This window comes from Pelodiscus sinensis, unplaced genomic scaffold, assembly GCF_049634645.1.
Source record: "Pelodiscus sinensis isolate JC-2024 unplaced genomic scaffold, ASM4963464v1 ctg205, whole genome shotgun sequence".
Taxonomy (NCBI): Eukaryota; Metazoa; Chordata; order Testudines; family Trionychidae; genus Pelodiscus; species Pelodiscus sinensis.
The window spans coordinates 365-22,149 of NW_027465833.1; the positions used below are offsets into that span (position 1 = coordinate 365).

The window sequence follows — 21,785 nt, forward strand, 5'->3', positions numbered from 1 at the left end:
GCCACGGCAGGCCCATCCCCTCTCCCGAGCAGGGGCCCCGGCCCCCCCCGCCACGCAGCCACGGCAGGCCCATCCCCTCTCCCGAGCAGGGCCCCGGCCCCCCCCGCCCTCGCAGCCATGGCAGGCCCATCCCCTCTCCCGAGCAGGGCCCCGGCCCCCCCCGCCACGCAGCCACGGCAGGCCCATCCCCTCTCCCGAGCAGGGCCCCGGCCCCCCCCCCGCCACGCAGCCACGGCAGGCCCATCCCCTCTCCCGAGCAGGGCCCCGGCCCCCCCCGCCTCGCAGCCACGGCAGGCCCATCCCCTCTCTCGAGCAGGGCCCCGGCCCCCCCCGCCTCGCAGCCACGGCAGGCCCATCCCCTCTCCCGAGCAGGGCCCCGGCCCCCCCGCCACGCAGCCACGGCAGGCCCATCCCCTCTCTCGAGCAGGGCCCCGGCCCCCCCCCGCCTCGCAGCCACGGCAGGCCCATCCCCTCTCCCGAGCAGGGCCCCGGCCCCCCCCGCCACGCAGCCACGGCAGGCCCATCCCCTCTCCCGAGCAGGGCCCCGGCCCCCCGCCTCGCAGCCACGGCAGGCCCATCCCCTCTCCCGAGCAGGGCCCCGGCCCCCCTGCCACGCAGCCACGGCAGGCCCATCCCCTCTCTCGAGCAGGGCCCCGGCCCCCCCCGCCTCGCAGCCACGGCAGGCCCATCCCCTCTCCCGAGCAGGGCCCCGGCCCCCCGCCACGCAGCCACGGCAGGCCCATCCCCTCTCCCGAGCAGGGCCCCGGCCCCCCCGCCACGCAGCCACGGCAGGCCCATCCCCTCTCCCGAGCAGGGCCCAGCTACTCACCCTGTGGCGCAGGTCCCACCCGCTACTGCAGGGCTGTGGCCTTGCTCCCTCTCCCTCCCCAGGCAGCCCTGCTCACCCCACGCTGCCGTGCCAAGTGGGCGGAAGGGAATTCCCTTACAGGGAGCCCCCATGGGCGGGGCTAGGCAGAAGCCGGGGGTGTGGCCTGGCGGTGGGGGCGGGGTGTCGTGGCTGCATTGCAGAGGCTGGGGGGAGCGGCGCTAGGGGAGCCCGTGAAGCGCACACCGGGAATGAATCCACTGGGTAGAACATCGGGAGGCCGGGACCAGGCCGTGCTCAGTGGCCCTAGCGAGGCTGCAGAGGCAGGAAGTGACCCTGGGGGCCCGCGCTCCCCACTGGGCACGTGGCTTCCCGAAGGGAGACGCCGCCCAGGATTGTGGCTCCCCGGGGCCCACAGGGCAAGGGCAGTTCCTGATTTGCCCAAGGGGCCTAGCGCCCGCTGCTGTGAGATCAGTTAGTCCCTGCGCGGGAGGAAGCTGGACGGAGTCGCCGGGTGAGATGCCTGCAAACTGCATGCTCCTGGAGGCTCAGGCTAACTGCGCGCCCATGTCAAACACACAGTGCCCCGCTGAAGGCAGGCAAAAGTGACAGGGCGGGGGGTGGTCTCGAGCAGTGGTGAGGCAAATTGCCTGAGCATGGCCAGCCTGGCGCCAGGGGGTAAGGTCCCAGCTCCCCTCCCCCGTGCTGCCAGGGACACGAGGGGCAGGCTGGGGGCTCCCTGCACCCGACCCCCACGTTCCACACAACGGCTGCGCCGAGCCCCCTGCGTAAGGCGGCTCTTTGCTGCTGTCTCCCCTCCAGCCTGGCTCCCGGGCACCGGTGGGAAGATGGACATCGGGGAAATCAGCCAGCACCTGGGCATGCTGCAGCTCTGCAGTACTGCCCCCAGCCAGCCCAAAGCAGCACCCCCCAACGCCGCCCCGCCGGCCCCCGCGCAGGTAAGAGCCGCCGGCCCCCGCCCTGCCCCCAGCCAGCCCAAAGCAGCACCCCCCAACGCCGCCCCGCCGGCCCCCCGCGCAGGTAAGCGCCCGCTGGCCCCCGCCCTGCCCCCAGCCAGCCCAAAGCAGCACCCCCCAACGCCGCCCCGCCGCCCCCCCGCCCTGCCCCCAGCCAGCCCAAAGCAGCACCCCCCAACGCCGCCCCGCCGGCCCCCGCCCTGCCCCCAGCCAGCCCAAAGCAGCACCCCCCAACGCTGCCCCGCCGGCCCCACCGCGCAGGTAAGAGCCTTCCGGCCCCCGCCCCTGCCCCCAGCCAGCCCAAAGCAGCACCCCCAACGCCGCCCCACCGGCCCCCCGCGCAGGTAAGAGCCTTCCGGCCCCCGCCCTGCCCCCAGCCAGCCCAAAGCAGCACCCCCAACGCCGCCCCCACCGGCCCCGTCGGCAGGTAAGAGCCCGCCGGCCCCCGCCCTGCCCCCAGCCAGCCCCACAAGCAGCACCCCCCAACGCCGCCCCGCCGGCCCCCGCGCAGGTAAGAGCCCGCTGGCCCCCGCCCTGCCCCCAGCCAGCCAAAGCAGCACCCCCCAACGCCGCCCCGCCGGCCCCCCGCGCAGGTAAGAGCCCGCTGGCCCCCGCCCTGCCCCCAGCCAGCCCAAAGCAGCACCCCCCAACGCCGCCCCGCCGCCCCCCGCCCTGCCCCCAGCCAGCCCAAAGCAGCACCCCCCCAACGCCGCCCCGCCGCCCCCGCGCAGGTAAGCGCTCCGCTGGCCCCCGCCCTGCCCCCAGCCAGCCCAAAGCAGCACCCCCAACGCCGCCCCGCCGGCCCCCGCCCTGCCCCCAGCCAGCCCAAAGCAGCACCCCCCAACGCCGCCCCGCCGGCCCCCGCGCAGGTAAGAGCCTTCCGGCCCCCGCCCTGCCCCAGCCAGCCCAAAGCAGCACCCCCAACGCCGCCCCGCCGGCCCCCGCGCAGGTAAGAGCCGCCGGCCCCCGCCCTGCCCCCAGCCAGCCCAAAGCAGCACCCCCCAACGCCGCCCCGCCGGCCCCCGCGCAGGTAAGAGCCCGCCGGCCCCCGCCCCTGCCCCCCGCCCCGCACAGGTAAGAGCCCGCCTGGCCCTCACCCCTGCCCCCCCCGCCCCGCGCAGGTAAGAGCCCGCCTGGCCCTGGCCCCTGCCCCCCCCGCCCCGCGCAGGTAAGAGCCCGCCTGGCCCTCGCCCCTGGCCCATCCCCGCGCAGGTAGGCGCCCGACTCCGCGTGCCCCCGCGCAGATACTCACCCTTCTGCCCCCCTCCCCGGGGCACCAATACCCCATCTGCCCCCGCTCTCACTGTGCAGGGTTGTGCCTGTCTGGCTGCGCCCCCCCTTGGCGCTGAGAGGTGTAACACCCGCCGTGGCCGTGGCGGGGGCTGGTCCCAGTGGAGAGCGCCCCCCTCCAGGCCGGCTGACGGCTTTGTCCTGCTCCCTGCAGGCGGGCTGGCCGTGTCCCACGTGCACCTTCATCAACAAGCCCACGCGGCCGGGCTGCGAGATGTGCAGCACGGCCCGGCCGGCCGCGTACGTGGTGCCCGGCAGCCACCGCCCGGACACCAGCGAGCTGTGGCGGATGCAGCAGGAGGAAGAGGGGATCGTGCAGTACCAGCAGGTACCTGGCCAGCGGCGGGGGGAGAGCCAAGAGCCGCCGGCTCCGCCTGGGCGTGGGCCACGCTCCCCTCCCCCCGGTGACCCCCGGTCGGGCCTGCCTCTGCAGCGGGGCAGCAGGGCCGTGGGGGGCCCGGGCCGGGCCCGGGGCTTTCAGCCTGCTGTGGGGGCCTGGGCGTGGCACAGGCTCCAGGCTGGCGGCTCCTTCCCTTCCTGCTCCAGGCGGCAGCGTCCTGTGCCCGAGCGGTGAGGGAAGGGGCTGAGGCTGGGCTGGAGGGTCAGAGCTGCCCCTTCCCTGGGGGGGCACCGGCAGAGGTGGCTCCCGCAGTCGGGCCGCTCGTGGGCTGTGGCCTCTGCCGGGCGCTGCCCCGTTGGGAACCGCGATTCCCCCGCTCGCCCGGCCCAGGCCCAGGCCCGGCGACTGACGCAACCTCTCTGCTTTCTCCCCTCGTGCTGGACTCCGGCGGAGAAGGGAAGGAGAGACGCTGGCTCGGCTGCACTCTGCCCCCGGAGCTCGGGCTCCCTGGATGACTTCATCCACCTCTCCTCGGAATTCGGCTAGCCCCGCCCCCGGCACGGCCCCCCTGGACTGCCCCGCCCGGCCCTGCGCTGCCCCTGGGGCCTGGCGCCATCTCAGACTGTAGAGCCAGTCGGGTAACTGCTCCTGCCCAGAGGGGCTGCCACGCCGTGGGCGGAGCCAGTGCCCACCAGGGCTCCCCCCGCAGAGCCAGGATCTCGCTGCGCGTGGGGTGCCACGCCGTGGGCGGGGGCAGTGCCCACCAGGGCTCCCCTGCAGAGCCAGGATCTCGCTGCGCGTGGGGCTGCCACGCCGTGGGCGGAGGCAGTGCCCACCAGGGCTCCCGCGCAGAGCCAGGATCTCGCTGCGCGTGGGGCTGCCACGCCATGGGCGGAGGCAGTGCCCACCAGGGCTCCCCCGCAGAGCCAGGATCTCGCTGCGCGTGGGGTGCCACGCCGTGGGCGGGGGGCAGTGCCCACCAGGGCTCCCCTGCAGAGCCAGGATCTCGCTGCGCGTGGGGTGCCACGCCGTGGGCGGAGCCAGTGCCCACCAGGGCTCCCCTGCAGAGCCAGGATCTCGCTGCGCGTGGGGTGCCACGCCGTGGGCGGAGCCAGTGCCCACCAGGGCTCCCCCCGCAGAGCCAGGATCTCGCTGCGCGTGGGGCGCTGCCACGCTGTGGGCGGAGGCAGTGCCCACCAGGGCTCCCCCGCAGAGCCAGGATCTCGCTGCGCGTGGGGCTGCCACGCCGTGGGCGGAGGCAGTGCCCACCAGGGCTCCCCCGCAGAGCCTGGATCTCGCTGCGCGTGGGGTGCCACGCCGTGGGCGGAGCCAGTGCCCCGCAGAGCCTGGATCTCACTGCGCGTGGGGTGCCACGCCGTGGGCGGAGCCAGTGCCCACCAGGGCTCCCCCGCAGAGCCTGGATCTCGCTGCGCGTGGGGTGCCACGCCGTGGGCGGAGCCAGTGCCCACCAGGGCTCCCCCGCAGAGCCAGGATCTCGCTGCGCGTGGGGTGCCACGCCGTGGGCGGAGGCAGTGCCCACCAGGGCTCCCCCTGCATGGAGGCCTCTTCCCAGGAGGGCTGAGGATCTGCGGTGCTAGATCTGGCCCAGGGCAGCTTCTCAGGCAGCTGGGTGTCTGCTCTGCCGCCCTGAGGAGGGAGCGTGGCCAGGGGGTCTTTGTGCTAGCTGGGCGTGAGCTGCTCCGCCCTCCCTGTACCTCCTGGGCTGGAATCTGCCCGCAGCCCCGCCCGGCCCAGGAACCACGCCGGGGGCCCGCTCTGCACCGCCAGCGGCACCGGGCCAAGCGTGGCTGGCCAGCCCGGCCGGCTCTGGGGTTGTGAAACGGGATTATGCCAGATCCCCAGGCGCCGCCAGCTGGGATCAGCAGCAGGTGCGGCTCGCCCGGGGTCTGGGCTGGCAGGGTCACCCCGGGCCTCTGCCCCCCAAAGCCGGGGGGCGGGGTCAGGAATAAATTGCTGTGAACGCGGCGCTGTCTGATCCTTCCAGCACGCGGCTCTGCTCCGCCGCAGCCTTCGAGCCGCCCAGCGGGGGCAGCTCCTGGCCCGCCCGCCGCGCCCTGGGCTGCAGCCAGGGGGGGACTCGCTCCTTGGCCGGGCCGGGCTCGGGCGTCGCTTCCGGCCAGGCCTGGAGCAAGGTCCCTGCAGCGTCCCGGGGCTCCTCCGGCTCTGACTCCCGCGGGCCTGAGGCCGGCGCAGGAACAGCCCAGGCCAGGGCGCGGCCGAGGAAGGTGCCAGAGGAGACGGGACAATTCGCCCCCGGCCCGGCTCCTGGCTTCTCCCCGCGAGCCCCAGGGTCCGGGCGCTCAGAGCTCGTCTCGTAGCACCTGCCGGCCGGGGGGCCCTGTCCACAAGCTGGTTCATTAATCCCCACCGGGGTGCCCTGGCCCGGGGTGCTGGGGAGAAAGTGTCAAGCCCTGGGCTACGACCCTGGGCTGCATGAAGGGCGCGGGGGGGGGCAGGGCGTGGAGGCCAGAACAGGCCTGGGAGCAGGTGGGAAGGACCCCGGGGCGCTTCCCTCCCCCCAGTGACTCTCCTGTCCCCGTTGGGCCTTGGCAGCAGCCCCGGGGGCAGGCTCCTTGGCGTAGCAGGGACGTGCTGCCCGCGGCCGGATGCTCACCTGGCCCGGCCCAGCCGGAGACGCAGCAGGAGCCCTGGGGGGTGCGGGGTGGAGCCAGAGGCCTGTGGGGGGCCCTTGCTGGGCCCATTTAATTCACTGTCCCCGGCGGCCTGCTCCGAGCCCGGCTCTCCCTGCCGCAGGTTGGTGTGGAAGTCCGGCCGGCTCCCTGTTGGCAACTGGCGCTCCGGCGAGGGCTGCCCCCAAGGCTGAAGAGCTGAGCCCCACCCCCAGCAGGCGGGTTTCTTCGAGGGCCCGTGGCGCCGTGGGCCTGCAACCCCCCCCCCCCCCCGGCCGGGCGCAGGCTCTCGGGGAGGGCGGCTGCTGGGCCCTGCTTCCTCCCGCTCAGCTCTGGGCCCCCCTGGAGCTGTTCCCCGGCCCCGCTCGCGCCCTGCAGTGCTCCGAGTCGGGCTGAGCGCCCAGCCCAGCCCTCTGCCAGCAGCCGCGAGCGGGGGGCCTGTCCCTGGGGCTCTGGTCTGCCCGTGGGCCTGGCTGAGCCGCAGGTGGGGGCGGCTGCGGGCAGGCCTAGTGGCCGTTGCGCAGGGAAGGTTTGCAGCTGAGCCCTGCCTGGAGCCTGGGAACCCGCCGGGGTGGCCGCCGCAGGCTGCTCGGCTCAGGACTCCGAGGCAGCGCTGAGGCGAGGCAGCCGGTGCCGTGGGGCCCAGTGGGGACACCAGCGCGGGAGGGGGCGGAGGCTGGAGAGTCGGGCTCCTGCGCCCAGGGCGCCCGGTCTGAGGCAGGGGCCCCGGGACTGGGGGAGGCGGCTGGAGGGAGGCAGCCGGGGACCAAGGGGTGGTTTCACCACAGGCTTTCATTGACCGGGGGGCCACATCGGGGGGGGGGGGCCATACAGCCCGGCAGGGGACCCCCAGGCCTGTGACTCGCAGGGAGGTGGGGCTGGAGCTCCGTGCTCATGGGCCAGGCCCTGGCCGGCTCCGGGCCCTTCCCTGGGCTCCCAGCAGCGCACCCCATGCCGGGGCAGGTACTGACGGGGGGGATGGACTGAGGTCACCGCCTGGCCCCGCGGGGGGGGGACTCTGCCCCGGCCATGCCCTGACCCCTCCCTGTCTGCTGCGCAGGCCCTGGCGGTGGAGCGGCGCCAGAACTTCCAGCGGCTGCTGCAGCTGGAGGAGGAGGGGCTGGTGCCCAGCCCAGAGGCCATGGACTGCCCCATCTGCTGCCTGCCGGTGGCGCGGGGCGAGGGGGTGCTGCTCCGGGAGTGTCTGCACAGCTTCTGCAGGTACGGCCCCAGGCCTGCAGCACGGGACGGGGGAGCTGGCGCCGGCCCGGGGCCCCACCCTGCAGCACGGGACGGGGGAGCTGGCGCCGGCCCGGGGCCCCACCCTGCAGCGCGGGACGGGGGAGCTGGAGCCGGCCCAGGGCCCCACCCTGCAGCGCGGGACGGGGGAGCTGGAGCCGGCCCGGGGCCCCGCCCAGCAGCGCGGGACGGGGGAGCTGGAGCCGGCCCGGGGCCCCGCCCAGCAGCGCGGGACGGGGGAGCTGGAGCCGGCCCGGGGCCCCGCCCTGCAGCGCGGGACGGGGGAGCTGGAGCCGGCCCGGGGCCCTACCCTGCAGTGCGGGACGGGGGAGCTGGAGCCGGCCCGGGGCCCTACCCTGCAGCGTGGGAAGGGGGAGCTGGAGTCGGCCCGGGGCCCTACCCTGCAGCGCGGGACGGGGGACCTGGAGCCGGCCCGGGGCCCTACCCTGCAGCGCGGGACGGGGGAGCTGGAGCCGGCCCGGGGCCCTACCCTGCAGCGCGGGACGGGGGAGCTGGAGCCGGCCCAGGGCCCTACCCTGCAGCGCGGGACGGGGGAGCTGGAGCCGGCCCGGGGCCCCGCCCGGCAGCGCGGGACGGGGGAGCTGGAGCCGGCCCGGGGCCCTACCCTGCAGCGCGGGACGGGGGAGCTGGAGTCGGCCCGGGGCCCTACCCTGCAGCGCGGGACGGGGGAGCTGGAGCCGGCCCGGGGCCCCGCCCGGCAGCGCGGGACGGGGGAGCTGGAGCCGGCCCGGGGCCCTACCCTGCAGCGCGGGACGGGGGAGCTGGAGCCGGCCCGGGGCCCCGCCTGGCAGCGCGGGACGGGGGAGCTGGAGCCGGCCCGGGGCCCCGCCCGGCAGCGCGGGACGGGGGAGCTGGAGCCGGCCCGGGGCCCCGCCCTGCAGCGCTCGCCCGCGGTGCCCAAGGCCCTCCTGGGGCTGTGGGGTCAGAGCTCTGGCGGGGGGCTCCGGGTGACCGCGCCTGTCCCCCCAGAGACTGTCTGCGGCAGGTGATCAGCTACAGCCGGGAGCCCCAGGTGTCCTGCCCCTTCCGTGACAACGCCTACGCCTGCAGCCGCAAGCTCCAGGAGCGAGAGGTCCGGGCGGTGAGTCCCTGCAGGCCGGGGGTCGGGCCGGCCAACAGGCCCAGCGGCAGGTCAGGGACCTCGGCTTGGGCACGGGGGCCGGCCGCAGCCAGGGCTGGGGGAGGGGGTAAGGGTTGACACCTGCCCCCAGGGCACGGCTCCGGCCTGAGGCCTGACTCTGCCCCAGCTGGTGTCGGCGGAGGAGTACCGGCAGTTCCTGGACCGGGGCCTGGTGGCGGCCGAGAGCCGGGCGCAGAACAGCTACCACTGCAGCACGCCCGACTGCAGGGGCTGGTGTCTCCGCGAGGACGCGGCCACCACGTTCGCCTGCCCCGTCTGCGGGCGCCACAACTGCCTGCTCTGCCAGGTGAGACCCGGGGGGGGCCCTCGGGGGCCACCGGGACAGGCCCATGCAGCACAGCTCGCTGCTGGTGGTGCACATCAGCCCTGGCTTGGTGCACAGATTTATTCTGCACATGGATGGAAACAGCAGAGGGAGCAGCGGCCACGGGCGGAGCCACGCAGGTTAGCGCAGGGTCCGGCTGGCCAAGCCAGCGCCACCAGCCCCTGCAGCGCCCAGCTCAGGGCCCCGGGCTCCAGGCTCCCCTCCTGGGGCCTCTTCCTGCAGGCCTAGGGCTGCTCGGTCCCCCCCCCCGGCTGCTGTGCTACCGTCTTCCACCACTGGGAGCATCCAAGGCCAGAGGGAAACAGGCATGTTCATCCCCCCCCCCCCCCAGCCACACACCCCGCCACTCGCGCACAAGTCCTACTTCGGCCCAGGCAGGACGGCAGCGCGGGGGGGGGAGGGGGGGGCTGAGGAGATGGAGGCAGGCGTGGAGGAGAGCCAAGGGCTGGGTGGAGCCAGTCCTTCCCTCCCCAGGCACGGCCTGCCCTGCGGGGGGGGGGGGGGGGGCTGAGCTCTGCCCATCCTGTGCCCTGCGGGGGGGGGGGGGCTGAGGAGATGGAGGCAGGCGTGGAGGAGAGCCAAGGGCTGGGCGGAGCCAGTCCTTCCCTCCCCAGGCATGTCCTGCCCTGCGGGGGGGGGCTGAGCTCTGCCCGTCCTGTGCCCTGTGGGGGGGGGGGCTGAGCTCTGCCCGTCCTGTGCCCTGTGGGGGGGGGGGCTGAGCCCTGCCCGTCCTGTGCCCTGCGGGGGGGGGGGGGGCTGAGCCCTGCCCGTCCTGTGCCCTGTGCCCTGCAGCGGGGGGGGCTGAGCCCTGCCCGTCCTGTGCCCTGTGGGGGGGGGGGTTGAGCCCTGCCCGCCCTGTGGGGGGGGGGGCTGAGCCCTGCCCGTCCTGTGCCCTGTGGGGGGGGGGGCTGAGCCCTGCCCGTCCTGTGCCCTGTGGGGGGGGGGGGGGCTGAGCCCTGCCCGTCCTGTGCCCTGTGGGGGGGGGGGGGCTGAGCCCTGCCCGTCCTGTGCCCTGTGGGGGGGGGGGGGCTGAGCCCTGTGGGGGGGGGAGGAGGCTGAGCCCTGCCCGTCCTGTGCCCTGTGGGGGGGGGGGGGGCTGAGCCCTGCCCGTCCTGTGCCCTGTGGGGGGGGGGGCTGAGCCCTGCCCGTCCTGTGCCCTGTGGGGGGGGGGGGGGCTGAGCCCTGTGGGGGGGGGAGGAGGCTGAGCCCTGCCCGTCCTGTGCCCGCCCCAGGCCAGCCACGAGGGGAAGAGCTGCCAGCAGCACCAGGCCGACCTGCAGCTCCAGGCTGAGAACGAGGCTGCGGCCCGGCAGACCCAGGACATGCTGCAGGTGGGCGCCCCGGCCAGCCCCCGGCCCCCCGCGGGGAGGGGGAGGGAGGCAGATCCAGGCCCTGGGGGGGGGGGGGACAGGTTCTGTGGCCTGGGCTTCGGGAAAGCCTCTGCCCCGCAGGCGCAATGGGGCTGAGCTGTTGCCAGCCTCGGTCCCAGCCCTGATCCCTGCCCCCCGGCCCCCCCAGCCTGCCCCACAGCCCAGCCTGCCAGTGCCCCTCACTCCCATTCTGCAGCCCCTGCCAGTCCAGCCCTGCTGGTGCGCCTGGGTCCTGTGATTCGCTCCCGCCCCGCAGCCCCGCCTCCCTAGCCCTGCCACCCCTCCTGTGCCCCCCAGTCCCGCCCCACAGCCCCGCCTCCCTAGCCCCGCCAGTGCCCCCCACTCCCGCCCCACAGCCCCGCCTCCCTAGCCCCGCCAGTGCCCCCCACTCCCGCCCCACAGCCCCGCCTCCCTAGCCCCACCTGTCCCACCCCACAGCCCCGCCTCCGTAGCCCCGCCGCCCCACCTGTGCCCCCCGCTCCCGCCCCACAGCCCCGCCTCCCTAGCCCCACCAGTGCCCCCCACTCCCGCCCCATAGCCACGCCTCCCTAGCCCCGCCGCCCCTCCTGTGCCCCCCGCTCCCGCCCCACAGCCCCGCCTCCCTAGCCCTGCCAGTGCCCCCCACTCCCGCCCCACAGCCCCGCCTCCCTAGCCCCGCCAGTGCCCCCCGCTCCTGCCCCACAGCCCCGCCTCCCTAGCCCCACCAGTGCCCCCCACTCCCGCCCCACAGCCCGGCCTCCCTAGCCCCGCCAGTGCCCCCCACTCCCGCCCCACAGCCCCGCCTCCCTAGCCCCGCCAGTGCCCCCCACTCCCGCCCCATAGCCCCGCCTCCCTAGCCCCGCCGCCCCTCCTGTGCCCCCCAGTCCCGCCCTGCAGCCCCGCCTCCCTAGCCCCACCAGTGCCCCCCACTCCCGCCCCACAGCCCCGCCTCCCTAGCCCCGCCAGTGCCCCCCACTCCTGCCCCACAGCCCCGCCTCCCTAGCCCCGCCAGTGCCCCCCACTCCCGCCCCACAGCCCCGCCTCCCTAGCCCTGCCAGTGCCCCCCACTCCCGCCCCATAGCCCCGCCTCCCTATCCCCGCCGCCCCTCCTGTGCCCCCCAGTCCCGCCCTGCAGCCCCGCCTCCCTAGCCCCGCCAGTGCCCCCCACTCCTACCCCGCAGCCCCTGCCAGCCCAGCTCTGGCCTCCATGCTAGGGGGCTGGCCGTGCCGAGTGCAGGGGGGGCGCTGCGGCACTCCGGGGCACGGCCTGACAGAGCTGCCTCTCCCTGCAGAGGCTGGTGCAGGCGGGCGAGGCCATGCCCTGCCCCGTGTGCCGGGTCACGGTGCAGAAGGCAGCCGGCTGCGACTGGCTCCGCTGCCCCCTGTGCCAGACGGAGATCTGCTGGGTGACCAAGGGGCCGCGCTGGGGACCTGCGGTGAGCTGGCACCGGGCACGCAGCCCTGGCTCCAAAGCGCCTCCCGGGGGGGGGGCGGCCCCCACTGCCACCCCCTGCTGCCTCCAGCAGTTCCCAGGGGGCAGCTGGGCTCCCGGGGGGGGGGGGGGGGGGGCCTTGAACAGCAGGCCCCTTCCCACACTTCCTCCCCAGCCCTGCCACCAGCCTGGCCCAGTGGCCTCTTCCTCCCCCCCCCCCCGCCAATCCCAGGGATGTGCCTGAAGGCCCCTTCCAAGCAGCCCCTGCTGGGCCCATCTATCTGACCCTTGCCCCCCCCAGGCCCGTCTGACCCCTACCCCCCCTGCCCCCCCGGCCCGTCTGACCGCTGCCTCCCCCTGCCCCCAGGCCCGTCTGACCCCTGCCTCCCCCTGCCCCCCAGGCCCGTCTGACCCCTGCCTCCCCCTGCCCCCCAGGCCCGTCTGACCGCTGCCTCCCCCTGCCCCCAGGCCCGTCTGACCCCTGCCTCCCCCTGCCCCCAGGCCCGTCTGACCGCTGCCTCCCCCTGTCCCCCAGGCCCGTCTGACCGCTGCCCCCCCCTGCCCCCAGGCCCGTCTGACCGCTGCCCCCTTTCCCCCCCAGGCCCGTCTGACCGCTGCCTCCCCCTGCCCCCCAGGCCCGTCTGACCGCTGCCTCCCCCTGCCCCCAGGCCCGTCTGACCGCTGCCTCCCCCTGTCCCCCAGGCCCGTCTGACCGCTGCCTCCCCCTGCCCCCCAGGCCCGTCTGACCACTGCCCCTTTTCCCCCCCAGGCCCGTCTGACCGCTGCCCCCCAGGCCCGTCTGACTGCTGCCCCTTTTCCCCCCCAGGCCCGTCTGACCGCTGCCCCCCAGGCCCGTCTGACCGCTGCCCCCTTTCCCCCCCAGGCCCGTCTGACCACTGCCTCCCCCTGCCCCCCAGGCCCGTCTGACTGCTGCCCCTTTTCCCCCCCAGGCCCGTCTGACCGCTGCCCCCCAGGCCCGTCTGACCGCTGCCCCTTTTCCCCCCCAGGCCCGTCTGACCACTGCCTCCCCCTGCCCCCCAGGCCCGTCTGACTGCTGCCCCTTTTCCCCCCCAGGCCCGTCTGACCGCTGCCCCCCAGGCCCGTCTGACCGCTGCCCCTTTTCCCCCCCAGGCCCGTCTGACTGCTGCCCCTTTTCCCCCCCAGGCCCGTCTGACCGCTGCCCCCCAGGCCCGTCTGACCGCTGCCCCTTTTCCCCCCCAGGCCCGTCTGACCGCTGCCTCCCCCTGCCCCCCAGGCCCATCTGACCGCTGCCTCCCCCTGCCCCCCAGGCCTGTCTGACCACTGCCTCCCCCTGCCCCCCAGGCCCGTCTGACCGCTGCCTCCCCCTGCCCCCCAGGCCCGTCTGACCGCTGCCTCCCCCTGCCCCCCAGACCCGTCTGACTGCTGCCCCTTTCCCCCCCCAGGCCCGTCTGACTGCTGCCCCTTTTCCCCCCCAGGCCCGTCTGACCGCTGCCCCCTTTCCCCCCCAGGCCCGTCTGACCACTGCCTCCCCCTGCCCCCCAGGCCCGTCTGACCGCTGCCCCCTTTCCCCCCCAGGCCCGTCTGACCGCTGCCCCCCCCGCCCCCCAGGCCTGTCTGACCGCTGCCCCCTTTCCCCCCCAGGCCCGTCTGACCGCTGCCTCCCCCTGCCCGTCTGACCGCTGCCCCCTTTCCCCCCCAGGCCCGTCTGACCGCTGCCCCCTTTCCCCCCAGGGCCCAGGCGACACTAGCGGAGGCTGCCGCTGCAACGTGGATGGGCAGAGGTGTCACCCGCACTGCCAGAACTGCCACTGAGGGGCCTGCGCCGTGGGCACGCCTGGGTCTTCGCCCCCTCCCGCCGACGTCCTCCTCCCGCCAGCATTGCCCAAGGGCGCCCCCCCCGGCCCACCCCCCACGTCCTGCTCTCACTGGGCCCACACCCTGGGCTGGGGCCATACTAGTTGGGGGGGTTGATCTGCCCAGCTGCCTGCAATGGACCCTGGGTGAGCCCACCCCAGGCTGCCCCCCACCCGGCCAGGAAGCGTTCACCGGCATGGGCCTGCGTGCGGGGGTGGGGGTTCTATCCCAAGAGGGGGGAGGGGGCTGCTCACAGACACCCCCCCCACCTGTGGCCCCTCCCTGCTCCCAGCAGGGCCTGTTGCGACGGCCTTAGCATCCCCGGCACGCAGAGGCCCAGGGCCTGCGCCCACACAGCACAGCACACGCCCCGTGGAAGAGCCAAGGTTTATTTCCCCCGCGGGCGCTCGGACAGCGGCGCCAGCCCTTCCCCAGGCCTAGCGAGCGGCTGTCCGAGGAGAGGGATTAAATACGAGTAACGTGGCATGAGGAGTGGGCGGTGCCGTCCGTCTGTCCAGCCGCCTGCGCTTACTTGGGGGGCCGGTAGGCGACCTTCCTGCTCTTCAGTACCGACCACTTGTGGCGCTTCAGGTAATAGACGAGGGGCAGCAGGAGACCCAGGATCATCAGCGTCTGGGGAGGAAACAGGAGGCGGCAGGCCCTGCCCTGAGCCCCGCGTGCCGAGACCCCCAGGCCAGGCCCCCCCGCCCATCCCAAGCGCCCTGGGGCCAGCAGGAGACGCCCAGGCCAGGCCCCCCCGCCCATCCCAAGCGCCCTGGGGCCAGCAGGAGACGCCCAGGCCAGGCCCCCCCGCCCCATCCCAAGCGCCCTGGGGCCAGCAGGAGACGCCCAGGCCAGGCCCCCCCGCCCATCCCAAGCGCCCTGGGGCCAGCAGGAGACGCCCAGGCCAGGCCCCCCCGCCCCATCCCAAGCGCCCTGGGGCCAGCAGGAGACGCCCAGCCCAGGCCAGGCCCCCCCGCCCATCCCAAGCGCCCTGGGGCCAGCAGGAGACGCCCAGGCCAGGCCCCCCGCCCCATCCCAAGCGCCCTGGGGCCAGCAGGAGACGCCCAGGCCAGGCCCCCCCGCCCATCCCAAGCGCCCTGGGGCCAGCAGGAGACGCCCAGGCCAGGCCCCCCCGCCCCATCCCAAGCGCCCTGGGGCCAGCAGGAGACGCCCAGGCCAGGCCCCCCCGCCCATCCCAAGCGCCCTGGGGCCAGCAGGAGACGCCCAGGCCAGGCCCCCCCGCCCATCCCAAGCGCCCTGGGGCCAGCAGGAGACCCCCAGGCCAGGCCCCCCCGCCCCATCCCAAGTGCCCTGGGGCCAGCAGGAGACGCCCAGGCCAGGCCCCCCCGCCCCATCCCAAGCGCCCTGGGGCCAGCAGGAGACGCCCAGGCCAGGCCCCCCGCCCATCCCAAGCGCCCTGGGGCCAGCAGGAGACACCCTGGCCAGGCCCCCCCGCCCCATCCCAAGCGCCCTGGGGCCAGCAGGAGACGCCCAGGCCAGGCCCCCCCGCCCCATCCCAAGTGCCCTGGGGCCAGCAGGAGACCCCCAGGCCAGGCCCCCCCGCCCCATCCCAAGCGCCCTGGGGCCAGCAGGAGACGCCCAGGCCAGGCCCCCCCGCCCCATCCCAAGCGCCCTGGGGCCAGCAGGAGACGCCCAGGCCAGGCCCCCCCGCCCATCCCAAGCGCCCTGGGGCCAGCAGGAGACGCCCAGGCCAGGCCCCCCCGCCCCATCCCAAGCGCCCTGGGGCCAGCAGGAGACGCCCAGGCCAGGCCCCCCCGCCCCATCCCAAGCGCCCTGGGGCCAGCAGGAGACGCCCAGCCCAGGCCAGGCCCCCCCGCCCATCCCAAGCGCCCTGGGGCCAGCAGGAGACGCCCAGGCCAGGCCCCCCGCCCCATCCCAAGCGCCCTGGGGCCAGCAGGAGACGCCCAGGCCAGGCCCCCCCGCCCATCCCAAGCGCCCTGGGGCCAGCAGGAGACGCCCAGGCCAGGCCCCCCCGCCCATCCCAAGCGCCCTGGGGCCAGCAGGAGACCCCCAGGCCAGGCCCCCCCGCCCCATCCCAAGTGCCCTGGGGCCAGCAGGAGACGCCCAGGCCAGGCCCCCCCGCCCCATCCCAAGCGCCCTGGGGCCAGCAGGAGACGCCCAGGCCAGGCCCCCCGCCCATCCCAAGCGCCCTGGGGCCAGCAGGAGACGCCCAGGCCAGGCCCCCCCGCCCCATCCCAAGCGCCCTGGGGCCAGCAGGAGACCCCCAGGCCAGGCCCCCCCGCCCCATCCCAAGTGCCCTGGGGCCAGCAGGAGACGCCCAGGCCAGGCCCCCCCGCCCCATCCCAAGCGCCCTGGGGCCAGCAGGAGACGCCCAGGCCAGGCCCCCCCGCCCCATCCCAAGCGCCCTGGGGCCAGCAGGAGACGCCCAGGCCAGGCCCCCCCGCCCATCCCAAGCGCCCTGGGGCCAGCAGGAGACGCCCAGGCCAGGCCCCCCGCCCCATCCCAAGCGCCCTGGGGCCAGCAGGAGACGCCCAGGCCAGGCCCCCCCGCCCCATCCCAAGTGCCCTGGGGCCAGCAGGAGACCCCCAGGCCAGGCCCCCCCGCCCCATCCCAAGCGCCCTGGGGCCAGCAGGAGACGCCCAGGCCAGGCCCCCCCGCCCCATCCCAAGCGCCCTGGGGCCAGCAGGAGACGCCCAGGCCAGGCCCCCCCGCCCATCCCAAGCGCCCTGGGGCCAGCAGGAGACGCCCAGCCCAGGCCCCCCCGCCCATCCCAAGCGCCCTGGGGCCAGCAGGAGACGCCCAGGCCAGCCCAGGCCCCCCCGCCCCATCCCAAGCACCCTGGGGCCAGCAGGAGACGCCCAGGCCAGCCCAGGCCCCCCCGCCCCATCCCAAGCACCCTGGGGCCAGCAGGAGACGCCCAGGCCAGGCCCCCCCGCCCATCCCAAGCGCCCTGGGGCCAGCAGGAGACGCCCAGCCCAGGCCCCCCCGCCCATCCCAAGCGCCCTGGGGCCAGCAGGAGACGCCCAGCCCAGGCCAGGCCCCACCCCCACCCCAAGCGCCCTGGGGCCAGCAGGAGACGCCCAGGCCAGGCCAGGCCCCATCCCAAGCGCCCTGGGGCCAGCAGGAGACACCCAGGCCAGGCCAGGCCCCACCCCCACCCCAAGAGTCCCAGGGGCAGCAGGAATCACCGAGACGCCCGGGCCAGGCCCCCCCGCCCCCAGCGCCCGGGCAGGCACCGACCTTCATGCCCATGCGTTTGCGGTCGTCGTGCTCCGGCTCCGCCGCCCACCGCAGGAACGTGCAGACGTCTTTGGCGATCTGGGACATGGTGGCCGGGGTCCCTGGCAGAGAGAAGAGTCAATGGGGCCCAGGGGCCCGGGGGGGGCACGAGGGAGCCAGCCAGGCCCTAGCGCCTCTTACCGTCCTCGAACTCCAGGATCTCGTTGTAGATGGGGGGCGCCATGGCGATGGCCTGCCCGGTGAAGTAAGGGTTGTAGTGCAGCTCCTCCCTGACCTCCACCCCGGTGGGCGGGTCGCAGTAGCCGGTGAGGAGGGAGAACACGTAGTCCTCACCCCCGTGCCTGGAAGACAAGGCCGGGGAGAGAGAGCAGCCCGGGCTCAGCCTGTCCCAGCATGCACTGCTCCAGCCCTGGGCCCCCCACAGCAGCCGCAGGAAGCCTCACCTGGCGTTGACGATGTAGCTCAGGTCGGGGGGCAGTGCCCCATTGTTGGCCGCTCGCGCCGCCTCGGGGTTGGGGTAGGGATTGGGGAAGTAATCGGACAGCTTGCCCGGGCGCGTGAACATCTCGCCATTGTCGTCAGGGCCGTCGACCACCTCCACCTGCGCCAGACCGCACTGAGCTGGGGCCGCGGGCCTCTGGCCCCCCCGGCGCTCCCCCCGGCGCGCTGAGCCCCCCCCAGAGGGCCTCTGCCCCCCAGCGCACTGAGCCTCCCCCCGGTGCACTGAGCTGGGGCCGCGGGCCTCTGCCCCCCCCGGCATGCTGAGCCCCCCCAGGGCCTCTGCCCCCCCCAGCGCACTGAGCCCCCCCACGGGCCTCTGCCCCCCCCAAATGCGCTGAGCCCCCCCCCAGAGGGCCTCTGTCCCCCCGGTGCACTGAGCCTCCCCAGAGGGCCTCTGCCCCCCCCCGGGGTGCTGAGCCCCTCCCAGTGCGCTGAGCCCCCCCAGAGGGCCTCTGCCCCCCCCCCGGCGCGCTGAGCCTCCCCATGGGCCTCTGCTCCCCCAAGTGCGCTGAGCCCCCCCAGAGAGCCTCTGGCCCCCCGGTGCGCTGAGCCCCCCTCACCCCCTCCCTGAGCGCACTGAGCCTCCCCGCAGGCCTCTTCCCCCCACCCCCCGGGCCCCTGTGGAGAGCACTGAGCCAGGACCCACAGTCCTCTGCCCCCCCAAGCGTGCCGAGCCCCCTCCCCTGAGCACTGAGCCAGGGCCCACAGGCCTCCGCCCCCCAAGGGTGCTTAGACCCTGTCAAGGGCACTGAGCAGAGACTCATGGGCCTCTGAACCCTGTGGAGGGCATCACGCCCCAGAGCCGGCACTCAGCCCCCCTCCCCCACGAGCACTGAGCTCTCCCTCTCCCACGTGCCCTCGCCACAGGTGAGGGGCCAACTCCCGCCCCCAGTGCCGCATGCCCAGGCCTGGGGGGCAGCGGCCAGCAGCCAGCGGGAGCCCCCAGCCACTCACCTCCATGGCCAAGGCCTTGGCCTCCTCCTCGGTGTGGGTGACGCCGATGAGGTTGCGGAAGGCCACGTACTCCATGCTGTGGCAGGCGGCGCACACCTGCTTGTAGACCTGGTAGCCGCGCCGGGCGCTGGGAGGAAGGAAAGGGCCCGGTGGGGCAGCGGAGTCACAGCAGGCCCCACGGGAGCCCAGAGCTGGGGGGCCCCGTTACCCGGGAGGCCTGCGCTGGGGGGCTGGGGACGCAGTGAACCCGGCCGGACGCCCCGTACCTGCTGTGGTCCAGGGAGGACAGCAGGCCGCTGTGGCTCCAGGCGTAGTTGGGAGGGTGAAGCAGCAGGTCCCCAGCGCTCACGGCCGTGTGCAGGGCCAGGGCCAGCCCCGCGCCGCCGGCGGCCAGCACGCCCAGCGCAGACAGCGCCACCTTCCTGCCGCGGGACAGACCCGACAGCGACGACAGGCTGGCCTGGAACAGACGAGCCCCATCAGCGGCCCACCTTTGGAACCTGCCTCTGCCCGGGAAAGGGGGGGCAAGCAGGCTGTGGGTGCACAGGCCGGGCCCCCCGACAGGCCGGAGACACTGGCCTGCGCCCACCTAGGGGGCCCCTGCTGCGTGAGGGGAGCTGGCTGGGTGCCCTGGAATGCTAGCGGGGGGTGAGCTCCCTGCTGGGTGGGTTCCCTTTAAGCCGGCCAGCACCAGGCCCGTGGAGTGAGACCTCCATGTGGGCCCCGGGCCCCCCAGCGCTCCTTCCCAGCACTGTGGAAAGCCCAGGCCCACTGATCTCCCCTGCAGCCGGTGGGCGAGCAGGGGGCACAGGCCAGTCACCAGCCCCATCCTAGAGGGCCTCCTCGGTGAGATGTGACCCCCCGCAGCACAGCACAGCTCTGCACCCCGGCAGGAGAAGGGGACGAGTGGGAGCAGTGACCGGCACGGGCCGGGCTCTACCCAACGGAGGCACCACGCCCCCAGTGCAGCTGCCTGGGTTCCCAAACGGGGGAGTGAAGAAATTCCAGGGGGGGCACGAGGCAATGCAACCTCATCCCCCCCCCCCCCCCCATCAAATTCTGCTGCCCTGTTCAGTTCCTTTTTTCCTTTTTTTTTTGCTTAACAAGTTTTGCTGCTATGGGGGCAGAGGGGGAGGGGAGATGAGGATTTTTCAAAAATCAAGAAGGGGGGCGTGATGCCAGAAAGTTTGGAACCGCTGGGCTAGACGGTCTGTAGCCAGAGGCCCCGGCTCGCCGCGCTGCGACTGGCGCTTTACGGGGTTCTCCGCTGCGCTGCCATCGGGATGGATTGGGAATTGAGGAGCGCCGGCCCTTTCGGACTCGCTGCCTGGAGCATGGCGGATTCCCCCACGTACATGCTGCATTTGAAACCGAGTCCCGGGCAAACGAGGATAACGAAGGAACCGCTGCCGGTGGCTAGTCAGGGTTCTAGAGCAGGCAGGCCTCAGCCTCTCGCCTGGGTGTGATTCACGGGGGAAGGCTGCCCTGAGCTAGCACGAGACGCCCAGAGGCTTAGGACCCTGGTGCTTTGCCAGCGACTCCATTCAAAAGCCTGGCTCTCCCTAAACTTCCCTGGTGGACATGCACAGCGCAACGCTGTTTTCTATCACTTACTGTGATGTAGGGGGGCACTTTGCTGGGCGCTAGGCTGGGGCTGTCCCCTACGGGCCCTGTCTGTGAGCACGGCCCAGGAGGGGGGCCAGACACTGGCCTGCCTGGTTCTGACTGAGGAGAGGGAAGGAGGTTGGAACAAAGTAAGGACATGGGGTAGGAGGAGGGAGTCTGGGGCTGGAAACATGATGGAGGCAGCCTGGGGGGAAGGGGCTTGGAGGGGCCTGGAGCATCCTAGCCCCCCTCCTATTCCACATCACATCTGTGCTGTATTCTGGAAAATCAATACACCCCTCCCTATTCTACTGGCTGGTGGAGGCTGTTCTGGCTGCTACGGGGTTCAGGATCGGGGGAACTCCGACTACACAGTCACACTTAAATTAAAGTATTGGAGATGCCTATCTCCTAGAACTGGAAGGGACCTTGCAAGGTCATTGAGTCCAGTCTCCTGCCTTCACAGCAGGACCAAGCACCATCCCTGACAAATTTTTGCCCCAAATCCCTAATTAGCCTCCGCAAGGATTGAACTCACAACCCTGGGTTTAGCAGGCCAATGCTCAAACCACTGAGCTATCCCTCCCCCCGACTTACACCATCTTAATAGGTCACAGCTAGTTTGGGCCTTAGCAGAGATCGTCAATTTCAACTCGAATTTAAAATGTTTTAAAATAAGGGTCTTTAATTTCGATCACATGCTGGGTGGTCTTCAGTCACTGCAGGGCAAGGGGGCCCAGAGGCCAGTGCTGGGAGCATCATATGGACACAGGAGCCCGTTTCAACAAGCCCCACAGAGCTTGGGGTGGCAGCTTGTCACTGACAAGGCGGGGACACAGCCAGGCCGACACAACAGAGCAGAGCAGAGCGCGGCCCCATCCAGTACCCACGGACCCTGCTGCAGCCACCAGCGCCCCTGAAAGCCCTGGGCTGAGCGCAGGGCCTGGAGCCAGGCACACCCGGCGGGTGCGGAGCTAAGCAGGGGCCCAGGCCCAGTCATGGCCGCTCCCCAGGCCGCTGCTTCACCGAGCTTGAGGGCAGGAAGGATCCTGATGCCCCAGGGGTCCCAGCAGCCCCCCGGCGGGCGCACCGGCCATTTCCCCAGCACAGCGGGGGTGGAGAACCCGCGGGCCTGGGTCCGACCCAGCGGGGCGCCCGCAGCCGGCTGCTCGGCTCCAGCCCCCGCCCCTCAGCGCCCAGCGGCGGCCCTGGGGAGCCCGGCCCCCCGCCCCAAGGCCCGGCCCCCCCGCGCCCCAAGGCCCGACCCCCCCGCGCCCCAAGGCCGGAGCCCGGCGGGGCGGGGCGGGCGGGGCAGTTCGTGGGGCGCTGCCCAGTGTCCGATCCCAGCTTCGCGCAGCCCGAGGCTGAACGTGGCTGTCGCGGCGCCGCGGCGAGGAGTTCCGCAGGTTGTGCGATCGCGCCCGTCGCCTGAGCCCGGCCCATTGCGGGGGGCGAATCGGCCCCGGCCCCGCGGGCCCTCGGCAGCCGCTCCCCGCTGACCCCCCCGCTCCCGGGAAAGGAGCCGGCCGGGGGGGCGGGGCCGCCAGATCCACCCCGCGGACGCCGCGCCCCGGTGACCTTCAGGGCCGGGGGGGCGGGGCCGCGGCGCGGGGCCGAGGGGGGGCTCGCGGCGGGGGGGGCTCACCTGGGGGGGCCGCAGGCGGGGCCCGGGCGGCGGCGGCAGGAGGGGGCCGCCCCGGACCCGCAGCACCAGGCACCGCGCCGCCGACAGCGCCGCCATCTTGGAGAGCAGCCGGGTCCGCCTGACTCCCAGCGTGCACCGCGCGGCCCCGGCCTACGGCGGCCGAGAGGGGAAGGGGCGGAGCTCGCGCCCACCGGATATCCTCTGACGTCACCACAGCCGGGAGCGCCGCGGAAGATAATCCCGCCCCTGGGCCCGCCCCCAGCTCCTGAACCAGCCCCAGGCCGGAAACGGGAGACCCCCCCCCGCCCCCCCGGGCTACTCCACCCCCGCCCCCCCCCCGCTACTCCCCCCCGCCCCCCCGGGCTACTCCACCCCCGCCCCCCCCGCTACTCCCCCCCGCCCCCCCGGGCTACTCCACCCCCGCCCCC

At 74.6% G+C, this 21,785-nt stretch overlaps 2 protein-coding genes across 4 annotated transcripts; one reads left to right on the plus strand and one right to left on the minus strand.

Moving 5' to 3' along the window:
* Positions 1 to 1,334: 1,334 nt before the first annotated feature.
* Positions 1,335 to 13,911, plus strand: LOC142823544 (ranBP-type and C3HC4-type zinc finger-containing protein 1-like). Of its 3 annotated transcripts, XM_075914707.1 has the most exons (8): positions 1,335 to 1,785; positions 3,248 to 3,421; positions 7,145 to 7,305; positions 8,314 to 8,425; positions 8,592 to 8,771; positions 10,043 to 10,141; positions 11,452 to 11,595; positions 13,305 to 13,911. In XM_075914707.1, exons 1-8 carry the CDS (start codon positions 1,483 to 1,485, stop codon positions 13,383 to 13,385), a joined length of 1,254 nt encoding a protein of 417 aa, XP_075770822.1. In that variant the 5' UTR covers positions 1,335 to 1,482; the 3' UTR covers positions 13,386 to 13,911. The 3 variants fall into 3 exon arrangements, with proteins under 3 accessions (XP_075770822.1, XP_075770823.1, XP_075770824.1); XM_075914708.1 differs by lacking the exon at positions 11,452 to 11,595; XM_075914709.1 differs by lacking the exons at positions 1,335 to 1,785; positions 3,248 to 3,421 and adding an exon at positions 6,655 to 7,047.
* On the minus strand, positions 13,801 to 21,623 carry CYC1 (cytochrome c1). The gene is made up of 7 exons (XM_075914711.1): positions 21,358 to 21,623; positions 18,374 to 18,567; positions 18,108 to 18,234; positions 17,096 to 17,253; positions 16,833 to 16,993; positions 16,653 to 16,753; positions 13,801 to 14,060 (listed from the first exon to the last, which is right to left on the minus strand). The coding sequence occupies exons 1-7, from the start codon at positions 21,451 to 21,453 to the stop codon at positions 13,956 to 13,958; spliced, it is 942 nt and encodes a 313-aa protein (XP_075770826.1). The 5' UTR covers positions 21,454 to 21,623; the 3' UTR covers positions 13,801 to 13,955.
* Positions 21,624 to 21,785: the final 162 nt, after the last annotated feature.

Excerpts from the sequence above, each read along its gene's own strand:
- LOC142823544 (XM_075914707.1), top strand. The coding sequence starts at position 1,483 with ATGGCCAGCCTGGCGCCAGGGGGTAAGGTCCCAGCTCCCCTCCCCCGT. Across the intron at positions 3,422-7,144 it reads GGATCGTGCAGTACCAGCAG|GCCCTGGCGGTGGAGCGGCG; the intron begins GTACCTGGCCAG and ends TCTGCTGCGCAG. Across the intron at positions 8,772-10,042 it reads ACAACTGCCTGCTCTGCCAG|GCCAGCCACGAGGGGAAGAG; the intron begins GTGAGACCCGGG and ends TGCCCGCCCCAG.
- CYC1 (XM_075914711.1), bottom strand. The coding sequence starts at position 21,453 with ATGGCGGCGCTGTCGGCGGCGCGGTGCCTGGTGCTGCGGGTCCGGGGC. Across the intron at positions 18,235-18,373 it reads TCCTCCCTGGACCACAGCAG|CGCCCGGCGCGGCTACCAGG; the intron begins GTACGGGGCGTC and ends CCTTCCTCCCAG. Across the intron at positions 17,254-18,107 it reads CCAAGGCCTTGGCCATGGAG|GTGGAGGTGGTCGACGGCCC; the intron begins GTGAGTGGCTGG and ends GGTCTGGCGCAG.